At 39.9% G+C, this 13,204-nt stretch overlaps 1 protein-coding gene across 10 annotated transcripts in view; it reads right to left on the reverse strand.

Annotated features, from left to right (window-relative positions):
- The window catches only part of nedd4l (NEDD4 like E3 ubiquitin protein ligase), a 49,391-nt gene extending 36,677 nt beyond the window's left edge, over window positions 1–12,714 (reverse strand). For 3 of the 10 annotated variants that reach the window (XM_084383714.1, XM_084383711.1, XM_084383725.1), the window contains exons 1-5: window positions 12,336–12,714; window positions 9,577–9,650; window positions 3,598–3,691; window positions 1,578–1,616; window positions 1,094–1,147 (exon numbers count right to left, since the gene is read on the reverse strand). In XM_084383714.1, the coding sequence (XP_084239840.1) occupies window positions 1,094–1,147; window positions 1,578–1,616; window positions 3,598–3,691; window positions 9,577–9,650; window positions 12,336–12,380 (306 nt within the window). In that variant the 5' untranslated portion in view covers window positions 12,381–12,714. The remainder of the gene's footprint in view (window positions 1–1,093; window positions 1,148–1,577; window positions 1,617–3,597; window positions 3,692–9,576; window positions 9,651–12,335) is intronic. The other 7 variants (XM_084383715.1, XM_084383710.1, XM_084383718.1 and 4 more) reach the window with 5 other exon arrangements.
- Window positions 12,715–13,204: the final 490 nt, after the last annotated feature.

Here is a 13,204-nt window from a genome sequence, read left to right on the forward strand (position 1 = left end):
ACAAGAAAACGTGGCGGTACAAAAAAAAACACTCCACAAGCTAGAATCTTCCAGCCTCCCACGTCAGTCCTCAATGTACAAAAGCAGTAGCCCTGAATCTGTTAGACTCAGACAGAATGTGCCTTATCAGGCCAAGAACATCAATACTATGATGGGCTGCATCCTCCGTTTGTTTTGTTATAAGTCAAACTCATAGATACAGATCCAAGAGTTACTGAGAAGTCAATAGGAACAAACATCATTGCATTCCTAAACTCTTTTCAAGGAAGGCTCGCGCTTCTTCCACAGAACATTGTCTTCATTACATCAACAACCACTTCACTCGCCTCTGTCTCCTCCGAAGGTAGTTCGCCAAGGTTATACACAACTGTGAATTAGTGAATTGATCATTAAGACTAATAAGACCCGCTGTTTTTAATTGCTGCAACTCTTGACATTGTGCAGGCATTTAATCTAGTTGTCATGGCAACTGAGGGCCTACAACAGGCTTAACTTCACAAGTCGAGGGAGCTAGCGTGCTCGTCTGCGGGAGAAATCTGAGAAATTTGACATAAGAGGAATGTAGTAGTTGTTAATGGAGTACAGCCTCAAAGCAGAGCAATGAAACTAGCAGATAAACAAGCTGTACACTGCAGCTTCTGCTCATGTCTCTTCCACGTGTACCGCGATGCATTTCTTTTGACTGAGCCCACAGTGTGAAACAATATCAAATCTAGCAATATGTACAAGAGTTCACAAGAAGAAGAAGATAAAGTCAACACAATACATTCCAGGTTGTTAATGGGGTGAAACGAAAGCAGTGCTATTTTGGGAAAATGTCTTGGAAAAGTATGCAGCAATAACCGTTTTATTATCATCACACTGATTTCATGAGATAATTGAGACTTAAACTTAAAAGACAGTGCAACTGGAAAGCCTACTATCAATTTGCACCAAGTACAAAAAAATTGCCTTCAAACTGAAAGAGGCATGACAATCTCGGTGGGTGGAAATAAATAAATCAGCTGCTGACAGACATGACAAACTAAATATAATGTGTGATACAAGCAACAGAGCGAGGGAAAGGTAAGAGATTACAAAATGTGAATCTTACCAGTCTGTTTTCATCAAACACCTCAAAGAGTAGCCTGTGATTCTGTGGACACACCTGCGTTGGCAACAAAATAACAGGGGAGATAAATACAGCAGTCATCCAGTGGTTACGTGGCATGCAAAACCAGTGCAGATGTACATGCAAACAAACACTTTACAAACAACTGCCTGCTTGTTTTTGCATCCAAATAATTCACAAATACTGCAGCTACAAGATAGTAGATCTTCTAAATGTTATAACACAGGACTGAACTTTCATTCTTTTATAAGTAATCAGCGGGGAATAATTGTACACATGTGGCTAAGCTTCCAAAGTCTAATATGGTCTGCTTGATTACAGTGGCAGCAGAGGTGGGGCTCAGCTCTCAGTTAAACAGCAACCAAAGATTAACAACTCTAACACTACCACTCGAGAGTAAACAAAGGCAATAACAGACCAATGTAGTGGAGGATACTAAGAAGAAAGGGGCACATAATCAACTCACTCTGAAGTAGAATTCCTCGTTCCATTTGGGATTGAGGGTCTGAAACACAAAGCACAGACGTGGTTAGACTATCAATTAATCGAGTAAGCAAAATGTTACTTCCTGGAGAAAGATTGTCTATTGTTGAGTCTCATCTCCAGGTCCTCAAATAGAGTGCTGCAGGAACGGGTCCTAAAACCCAGAAATAAGTTAGCATTTTTGCAATTCCAGTTCCCTCGTCTCAAAGTCAACAGGTTTTGAGTTAAATGTCTGAAATAAGGCCCGTGGCTAACACATGCTTCAGATATTTTCACATTTTGTTCTATGACATAAACTATGTCAGTTGGGTTGACGTCTGACCGAAACGTCAGTGTTAGACGATCAGGGGATTAGACTCAACAATCAAGCATCTTTCTCCAGGAAGTTAGATTTGTTGCTTTAACCATGTATTAAAGCACACTGAACAACATCATCTGTTTGCACAGAAAACAGAACAGATGTATGAAACCCATCCAACTGGTAGTGAGAGAACAGAGCCCAAGTGAGAAATTAGGCTCCGACTTGTGCGTCAATGATCCTCTTACACCGTTAGAGCAAGTTTGTAGCTCTAACATGTCCCGGTGATTGGCGTTAGTCCCTAAGATTAACAGCCATGAGGATTTTCACCCACTTTCTGGATGGGTCAGCTCAGTGTGTGGATGCACAGGCTCTCTCCTTCTGTCTCACACATTTGATGCTTTATTGGACTGAGAACTATGTGACACATCTCATTAAAATTCCTTCGGTGATTGAAATGACTTAAACACTAGATTGTCAATGAAGCCTTAATTTCACAGGTCGCTCTGATTAATAAACACTTTGCAACATTTTACGGCAGCGATAAAATAGCACGTCAGTTAAAACATCTGCTGACGAAGCAGAATAACAAATGAACCCACTGCCCTTTGACAAAAGGCCAATTTAACTAACATCTGACAAATTCTTCTTGATCAAATCATGAAAATGTACTGAACAGTATGCCAAATATCTTTGTTTAAGCTCAGTGCAGCTTCTTGTTACTGATGTTAGTCGCAGAGTGGTTCTTCATTTTCTTGTCATATTAGACATCACTTTTTATTCCATCTTGCCACAAGCCAAACTCTTAGCTCCAACAACAAAGATGCCATCAAAGGTGTCCCACTTAAAGACACATAGAGCCCACAGAGAAGCCGAGCAGCGATGCTTCCTTTTCTGCTCCACATAGCAGTGCATTGTCAGCTATTTATATCCAACAAGGCAACCATGGCCACTGGCAGCATATGTCTGCCTGCGTGGAGGCCTGAGCTGCAGCCTGACTCCAGCAGAGGGTTGGCCGGCAGCTACATGATGCTAACCTGAACTAACCTGAAAAGGTGAATTTAAAAACAAATGAGAAGCTGCTTGCAGAGTCAGGCTTATATTATTATCCATTTTAATAAATCATAGCCAGTTAATAACATGCATTATATGTTCTGCATGTGTATTATGACTTTATTTTAAACCATATAGCCCAGAGAAACCCACAATGTGAGCAATGAATATATGGACATTTGGTTCAATGTCACAGCCTACTTTGACATTAAAATATCCTCTGAATGGAGTTTACATTTATAGCAAGTAATAGCTCCCCCTGCTGAGAACAGATTTCCTCCCCAAAATAGGCCACTGGGGGAAAAGAGCTTGTCTCCATCTACACTCCACTGAGAAGGAAAGGAAGCACCGCCTTCTGGTGTTTTCCTGTGGCTCTCAACGTGATATGATTGCCATGATTCAAAGGAAAAATGGTGCAGAGGTGGGGGTGGCATGAGGAGGTGATCTACAATCGGTGACTTAAAAGGAGAGTGAACAGAGCCACATTTAAGAGGGTGTACAGTAAATGCAGGTGCAGGTGTGGGAGGAGAATACTGTGTCAGGAGAGGCCATGAGAGTTCACCAAGTCTGAAACTATGAGCCAAAGGTCTGTGCAGGACAAGGGAGGGAGCAACAGCACACCACAGATATAAGCATTAAAGTCTGTTCTTACCTTCTTACCTACCTTTTTAATGGTTTTTGTTTGGACTAAGGCAAGCTCTCTGTTTTCATCCGCAACATAGAGGGAAAGTTTGACGTAAGGATCGCTGCAACAAGCAAAACAGGAATGAAGAAAAATTAGAGACAATTAAGAGATCTTGTGCCTTTCACAGTTCTCACTTTGCAACAGCTCAGGCAGATTCACAGGTACAAATCTGTTCCCTACAATCTTATGAGTACGTACCCACTAATATTTCAAATATAATGGGATTGCTGAAGGATTGCATTCATTTCAGTACTGACACCAAAACAGTATTTTTTCATTTGGGAAGATAAGTTGCATTCTTCTTTTTCCATTTAAGATAAGTCAAAACAGTATGAACAAAACAAACACAATGATGTCTTAAATAAGGTATCATCTGACTAAAAAGTATAAATCTAGCCAAGCATTGAGTGGCAACTTTAAGTGCTTTGCAGATTTTGATACTCAGAATTGGCAGTGTGTGTACTCAAACAAGGAATTCAAACAAGGAATTCAATGTTTTCATTGCTCACAGTTCACTGATAGACATGCAGGACTGCAACTGTGAGAGATTCTCATGGTAAGACAACCATCTCTGATAATATCATGATTTCACAATATCATGTTTAACTGTATTACACGATTTTTCATCATCATTATCATAAGTTACCATGGCCCTTAACAGAATGAAAACAGAAGAGTTTTGTTGGTCTTGAAAGGAATTAGGGATCTCTATAATGTATTTTTTATTTTTTTTTTAAACATACTGTAGGACAGCACAGTATGCTAAACCTCATATTACCTGACCACAGGTGCCAGAGCCCATACTGCTAAACTACACTCTAACACATTGCTTGTTTCCAGACCTGAAACCTGAGTCTGCCACAAACAGCAAAGCAGAAAAAAACTGCTTGCATTTGGTTATTGTAAGATAAGGCTATAATGTCTTACTGACAAAGCAGAGGGCTAAAAATAGAAACTGCATTTTGAGGTGTGTGGTGCAAATAGTAAGCAGAGTGTATGTGTCTGCTATTTAAAAACAGCCAATTGGTTTATTTGAAGGTGCTGACAGCGTAGAAATCTCCAGTGAGCTCTGGACAGTGGGGCAGAGCCACGCTATTCACCAGGTAGACCAATTACTCTACTGATCTCAGTCCCAGTGGGCAACACAAGGTACAGTGTCAGGTTAAAACCTTTCCAAAACCTCTCTTTGAAGAAAACTTCTCACAAGTCTCTGTGCGTTGGCGGCGGAGATTCTGACATGAAACATGTAACGTTAAAACAAAATCTGGATAATAAAATGCTTTTACAAATGTGATTTGCGACTTGTTCCTATTATATTTGTATTTTACACATATGTATTCTTGTATCACATGAAGCAGGAAGTATATTAAGAGGTGGCGCTGTCGACATAAACAAACATGAAGGCTGAGGGGTTCTTACACATATTCTGTATTGTACTTGCCTTTAACCCTTTCATATCAGGAATCAGAAATGACAACTATCACTAGAGAGACTGCTCTCGATGGATACGTGAAATGAGACAGACTGTGCTCAAGTGCACCAAGGTAAGTCATGCTGTGTAACCTGGCTCACTCCTGCTGAGATCTAAACACAGCGGGAGAAGTCTGATCCCAACAAAGCATATCATGTATGCTATTCACAGAGCATTTAAGTATTTTCACATCCAATGAAGATATCCAAATTCAGACTGCAATACAATGTTGAACTTTGGAGTAGGGCTGCAACTAAAAACTGTTTTCATTTTTAGGTTTGTCTTTATTGATTTGTATATTAATTGTTTGCTCTTGTTAGAAAACATTTTAAAAATAAAGCCCAAAATAACGTCATCAAATGTCTTGTTTTGTCTGACCAACAGTCCAAAACCGCTCATTTCACGGCCATGTAAGAACAGTCAAACAGCAAATTCTCACATTTGAGCTGGAAAATGTTAGAAAAACTCCTTAAATGTTTGTTGTCCTTGTTTTTAGTTTTCCGTTTCTATCTTCCGCTAAATTGTTCTTGGAACTGTGTGCAGTATACTTAAAACAAGTCGAATTCCTTGTATGTGTACACAAACTTGGCCATTGACGCTGATTCTGATTGTTAAATGATACATCTATCCAATCTGATGGACTAATTCAGACATGTTTTGATAATTAATTAATCACTTTGAGTAAGTTCTGAAGAAAAAAAAACCTAACAATTCTCTGATTCCAGCTTCTTTAAAGTACATATTATCTGGCTTCTTTTTTCCACCATGATATTCAACTGAATATCTTTGGGTTTGGAAGAAAACATTTTCGCGCAGGAACACTGTTTCAACATTTTTCATATTATATTTTGATATCATATGTATATTGGCCAAACAACTTCTCAATTAATCAAAAAAATAGTCGACAATGACATTAAGCAATAATGAAAAAAAATCGTTAGCTGCAGTCCTACTATGAAGTAGTAAAATTTTGCTGCTGGTGATGTGAGTGACATGCAGGCTCTGCATTCACAGCGAACCACCAATCAAAATCCTTCTTGATCAATTTATCAAATAAAACAGAGCCTACTTTGGTCGTTTGACAAAATGGACCCCCCTACAAAATCACCCCAATTATTCTTGAATGATTAATTATTTTTAAATAGAACTATTCATGTTATCTGGTGATAATTCCTATATTTTTTCATATGTAGCAGAAAACCAAAACATCACAATGTTGTTTTTTTCCAATATCGTGCATCCCTACCATAAAGTTTAACTTCTCTGTCCTTTTCTGCTCATCTACTGCGTGTCCTGAGCTAACTTCTGTCAATGTGTACACATAATATAACAGATGCCTGTTTGTGCAAAACCAAGCCGCAGGCTACATGAGGAAAAGAGAGGCATCGTCTTATTCTTCACAATGACACAATATCTAGCTGCATTACAGAGCTTTCAATCTTCCCAGATGACACCAAAGAAGTTAATCGTTCTTTCTCCCCATTCTCTGGGTGAGACATGCAGCATTTCCTGTGTAGCAAATTACATTTTGATTGCAGTGGCAAGACTTAACACACAAGGTTTGAAATTTGATTTGACTTGCATTTCAAAACATCTACGAATGTGTTTTAAATCTGATTTGCCATAATCAGTTTCCATGGGATTTTTTTTGGCCATCCAGAATTGATACAAGCACCCGTCTAATTCCGGTATGGATGTACCCAAAATTAGATTTGGCCTGCCAGTTGGAGCTCAGCCTTACATTGATTTTACCAGAGCAGCTGAGAGGGAACTGAGGAAAAAGGCAGAAGGGAGGGGAAATATTAAAAAATGAGCTGCAAAATACCCCAAGCAAAACTGCTTTTGCTTGATTGCTAATTAATGTCTCCCAGAACCCCACAGCCTCTAATTGTGTGTTTGTGCAGTTCTGTGACTAAACAGAAACAATGGGCCTTCTGTATCTTGATTGCACTGAGACTCCTTCTCGTCTCCTTCCCTCTATCAACAAAATCCTGCTGAGGGAGCCAGGCTACTTCAGGTCAACACCAGGAAGATGAAAGCTAGCATGGTCCGCTTGATTTAACAGTAGCCTGGTCCACTTTTTGTTTGACTGGATGTGAATTCCTCGAGTTTCTATCAACACCTCACAAGAGCAACAAAAACAAAACCTAGGTGTGTTTCGTTTAGTCCGGAGAGCAGAACACAATAGAACAAACCCCCTGTATTAAAGAATACAGCGGCAACAGGAACAGGTTTGGAGCGAAAAGAAGAAAAGAACAAGCCAGCACTGTTTGAGCAACTTATGAAGTGACAGTCTGCCAAGTCAGCACTGTCTCCTGTGGTAGCTATCCACACATCGAGACCTCATTCAGTGTTTCTTCATTACAGTTCAGATTTCTCCTGAGCCAGGCTGAACTGTCCTGCCAGCAGGGCATCAGGATGCGAACACATGCACTTTGGCATGTGAGTAGCATTCACACAGTGCTAAACATGCCAGGCTCTGTCTCCGACAATGTCGGCTTTCTCATAGCTCATGTACAAAAGCGTTACTATTTACAACAGTAGGAGCAGTGTTTAAATTTAAATGAGGCTTAAACCAGTCATATTTCAGCCGGATGCCAAGTGCACTCAAAAAATAAGAATTTCAGTTGTTGTTTTTTTCATAACTGTAGGTGGAATAAAATCATCCATTCCTGATTGTATGAGTAAAGCTTTGCTCGAAGTGGGTGTCGTCTCATCTAGACCATTCTTGGACCTTCTCGTGCTTGTTGTTTACCTGCAGAAGTTACTGATGAGCATGCTGTTAAAGATTGATAAATTACAATCTTCAATGAGGCGTCCTGTTCCCAGGGCGACAGTAGTGCATTTCTCATGCATATGCACTACATGTGGATTTTCATGTACAAATCCCAAGACATAATGTGAAGTAGGGGTGTCACAATTTTCAAAACTACCGATTTAAATGGATTCCACTCTCTTTTTTTTCAGTCCTCACGGCTATGACATTTTTAGACTATTGCTGGATTTGAAAAGAACAACAGATCATTGATTGTATGCTCCTTCAGCTATTTTTTAGATTTTCAAAAATTCTTCTTCTTCAAAACTTTTTTAATAACAAGCTGTTTTTCACAACAAAGCTCTACAAAAAATACCACCCTTTAGGGATACAAGAATAAACTACAAAAGATAACATTCAGTTTGTCACAAAGATCCGTTTCTCAAATCTGTCCGAGTAAATTTTCTTCCCAAAACCAATAAAGGATCTCTGAAAATGAAAATACACCTAAAATCTCCTACGCAGACACTGTCGGAGTTAGTTTTGGTACCAGTCAGTTGTTCTGGAAGTCACTTATTATGTCTGGCTGCCATTAAACTTGCTATAACACCTTTGAAATGTTGATGCACACATGGGCGCATTTGGAGAGAAAAAAAGAGACAAACAAATATAGATTTCAATCTATCAATCTATCCCTAATCTGATGAAGCAAAACATACATGGGTTTACTCATTTTATCTAGCCCATTCAAAATAAACAGGTAGTACCTTCTAGTTCTGCCCTAGCCTGACACAATGATGCATTTAGTCTAAACAAGGAAGGAGCAAGTTCATTAGAGTGCCCGTTTAGCGCATAAACAAAATGATAACGAGTAGGCAGTGATTGATGGTCATTCTGTGTATTATTAATTGATCACATCGTTCCAGCACTGCAGGTACACAGACGTAGGTAATTAAAATTCAGAGGGTAGAAGTCACAGCGCTCAGCCGTGCAAAAAAACTTCAAATACAACTCCACAGAGAGGTATTACACAACGTCACATAAAAGTTGTGATAACAGTTGAGTTAAACTTCATCACAGAATCACACATGGGGAAAGGAGGTCTGACGACACAAGACAAAAGAGGCTCCTTGATGAAACTGACGCTTTGAAAGACCCTCAAAGGTTTAAGTTTAACGTCTGAGTATTCCTACGTGTGAGAAAGTTTGTGCCATGTATAATTATTAGTCAAATGCTTTTATCTGGAAAAACTGTTATAGAGGTGGGTTATGAGGAGGACAGGAGAGGCACGTAGGTAATCATTAATTAACACTTGGAGTTCAAGGTGTTTCTAAGTAGAAGGAATGTAGTGAAAGCATGAAACTCTGCTGTACAAGGTCGAAAGGACAGACTGAAGGAGGCGTTCTAAATCAAAGAGCTGGATGCTAAGTGCAGTGATAAATAAAAGGTCCTGTATGTTTGGCTTTTCCTGTATAAAACTCCCTGACAAATCATTATCGCTGACGAAAGTGCTTTGCTTAAATTTTTTTGTGTTGCAAAATAGTCATAAAACTAACAGAACATGTGATATGAGAGGGGCAGGTCACAGCAAGTGCAATGATGAGGCCCACACATCAACCTCACAATGATGAAATGACATAACAGTGTAACTGCTAAGAACCCCCTGATGATAACATCATCTCCTAGTGTGTTCTAAAAAAAAAAACCCTGTGATGCTCACCTGGCTCCGATGATGTCTTTCTTCGCCAGATCAATTCCTGCAATGACCTTAACCCGCAGCACTCTCGTTTCATGCTGCAGAAGACAGAGATGATGGATCAAAACATTTAATCAAGTCATGGGGAAAAAATGATCACATAACCTCATGACCATGCCACTTCAAACATTAAAAGCTGCTGGCTGCATTAATCTGCCTTCTTTTATGTCAATAACCCTGACCTAGAAAAGAAGTGAGTTGTATCTGCAAAGCTTTGACTCATGAGTCATAGCAACATTTAGAAGTTGGCAGATGACATAAGCTACACTGAAATGTTGCACAGAAATCATATAGAAAGCATTACAACAATCCAAAATGTGTAGATTGTAGACTGGCAAGCTTGCTCATCAATCTTACTTTAACCATACCTGCATTTTTTCTTTAAAGCACAATAAAAGCTTTTAAATAATTTAAAAACAGGGGACTTTAACTGTGAAGAATTTGTAGGACGTGAAACATGAATTAGCAGAGCTTTGTTAGCAGCTATTCTTCAATAGCACTGCAGGGAAAAAGAGCATTTTCAACCTCTCTGTTACCACTATTTAAAAACATGCATGTCATCAATTAAAGATACATCTTCGAGCAGGTAGCCCTGTTGTAGTGAAATGCAATTCCCTGCCACGCTGGGCTGATGTGCCGTGTGGAACCGACTCAAGCTGAGCCAGCACATGTGTATGGAAAAGCCCCAGAGCTGTTATCTTAGGCCACGGCCTTGTTCAGAGGGTGTAGCATTACTGAGTGTTTAGCTCATTATCACAGTGTTTCATGTTTTATAGACCCACAATTGTCTTAAAACCTTGATTTGCGGAGATGACATAATGTGATTTTAAGTTTGTCATATGGTGAACGTTAACCAATAACTGGCAAAGCGTTTGCATGTGGAATTTTGTTACAAGCATACCTCCCCTCCCATAATGACTGACAGACTGAGCAAAGCTCCACTAAGCTATGAAAGTGAAATCGTTTACCTCCTCAAGAAAGAAAAACAAACAGAAACAGTTTAGACTGCTCACAGCCAATGAAATAAAGTTTATCATTACATGTGCTGATCTTAATAAGAAATGTTAAACATCAGAAATGTGAATTTAGTGTGTTTTGGAATATCTATCCATTCTCTTAGAGATTCACGATATGGATATTTCTAATACATATAAAATAAACCAATAATTTCACATTTTGGCGTTTAAAAAATAAGTTCCTAACCTGTAGTTATGCACATCTGAGGGTGAGAGAGGCTCAGATTCAAAGAGAAAAGATGTGAAGGTGGATGATAAAATATTCTATAGCTCGACTAAGATTTGTTGTGCTAACACTTGACTTTTTGCTTGCCTTCTGAATCATTTAACATGTTGCAAATTGAAATTGTGTTTTCTTCCTCTGAAACTGTAAAAGATCGTATCCCGTTCCATCGTTTCTTGGTGGATCACACCTGCAACTTTCAAGGTGCACACAGCCATCGGACAGTATCCGAGTTTGTAAATGCTGCACTTATTGAGTAAAAAAGCAATTTTGGCTTCATATCATCGGCTATATTTATAATTGATAATTATCCTATAATATGAATTTCCCAATATCGGGCCAATAATTTATTGGTCTGATATATATATGATGCATCCCTACTTCAAAGCCATACACCACTCAAAATGTGTTAGGGATATTGGGATATTGGTGCTTATATGCATGTGCATTGATGTGTAATAAAAGTCAAATGGAATGTGTCACATTATTGTCAAAAATATTCACAAAACACAAAATAAAAATGAATATATAATATATACTAAATATCCCAATATCTCTAACTAATTTTGAGTAGTGTATGTGTTCTTGGCATAAAAACACCACATGCAAATCTCTCCTGCATGCTGGTGAAAGAGTCAGAGCCTCCTGATGAAAGCCGAGGACAACCTCAACATTCAACAGTCAGGCATCAGAACCTTGAATGAACATATGAAAGCAGTATTTTTAGTCATCGCTCCGGAACATCCCTCAAAAAAATCCCACCGTTACTATTTATGACTGTGTTAGTAATGCCTGATTGGTAGTTGGGCTGATATGACAGCTGCTCGGTTGGCAAATTATTTTGTTTGTCACTCACTCTGTGGTGACTCGTGACAGTCGTGCTGCCATGCAAAACAACGGGTGAAATATAACGTTAGCATGACTTTATAGGGGTTGAATGCGAGTTCAGCGCAAAACTGAATATCGACGTTCATTCCTCAGCTTCAGTCCTCAAACTCGTTCAGTGGTCGGCTCACCATCATACCGCTTTGATCACAGGCAAGAGGCAGCGACTGTGTGTGTGTTCAAGTCTGACAGTGGTATGCTAGTAATGCCACCCAGCCCTCCATACATTAATAACATCTCTCCTCTGAATATCTGGATTTCAAAATAGCACTTTGGGGTACGAGTCGAGCTACAAGTCGTTCATACATTCATTTTAAGGAGAGGATGTAACGTGGCGAGGCAATTAAGCTTCGGTCCAACATAACGGCTAATATCAAGTGTTGCCGTTGTTGGTGAAATTAAGGAGAGTAAACTAATTGACACGCGGGCAGGGCGCAGTAAAATTGACAGCTACCTGAACATTACTATGGAATGTTGCCGTTGGTGAGGGCTTGTTAGCTTCTCGGCTAACGTCGCTGCCTCAAGCTGAACCCCCTGTGAGAGACACCCATTTTGGACTGCAGTCTATGAAACAAAGCTCTGTTGAGATTAAAGCTTACCTCATCTTCTGAAAGTCCATATATTGGCTCGTAAGTCGCAGCCATATAGCCTGCGGTCCACGCTATACACACAAAAACAAGCCGCTTGGCAAAGCTAGCTAGCTAGCCTTGAACAATAAAGTCCCACTTTCCTCTCTCTGCCGTGCGGTGGTGGTCAAGTCCGCGGAGAGACCAAGTCCTTCGCTGGGCACGGGGGTTCGGTTCGCCGCCGAATAACTTAATCCTCGCCAGCGTGGTCCGTCCAGGACACGACTTGGCAATTTTAGAAAACTGTGTCAAAAATGTTTCAACTGAGACAGATCGCTTTTGTCAACTCCGAGCTTATCCCCCGAAACGTTTTGACACTTGACTTCCTCCTAACAGCTAAACCAATCAAGCGCCGATTGGACGTGATTGCTGTCGACGTCAACCAATCAACGGTGTCTAGAATTCCCCAAAGCTCCCCAACAACCAATAAAATATGCAGTAGGCGTGGAGATGGGGTGTGTCGTCTCTGTGTGTTTTTTTCTCCTTTTTTCGGGGTGTGTGAGGCTGTATCTCGCAAAGCAACACAGATGAACACTCTCGGGATTTTTCTACATATATGTATAATATTTAACGTCACCATTTCCAGCTAACTAGTCTCGTGAAGGTGGTTACTCGCGCTGGTCATTACCATTCAGCCCTGAGCGCGTTCATGTTAGGGGCGGGGCTTGCAACACACAGCCAATCACAGGCTACATGCACAGAAAGAGCCAGATTGGATCAAACTACTGATCCGCATCACGAATTTAGGTCGATGCGGTGGCAGAAGTTAGAGTAGTCACCGTGGGAAATTGAATTGACTCTCGCTTTCTGTGGCCCATCATTCTTTATTTTATGTAAAACAA

Source organism: Pagrus pagrus (genome assembly GCF_965226575.1).
Source record: "Pagrus pagrus genome assembly, chromosome: 19".
NCBI lineage: Eukaryota > Metazoa > Chordata > Actinopteri > Spariformes > Sparidae > Pagrus > Pagrus pagrus.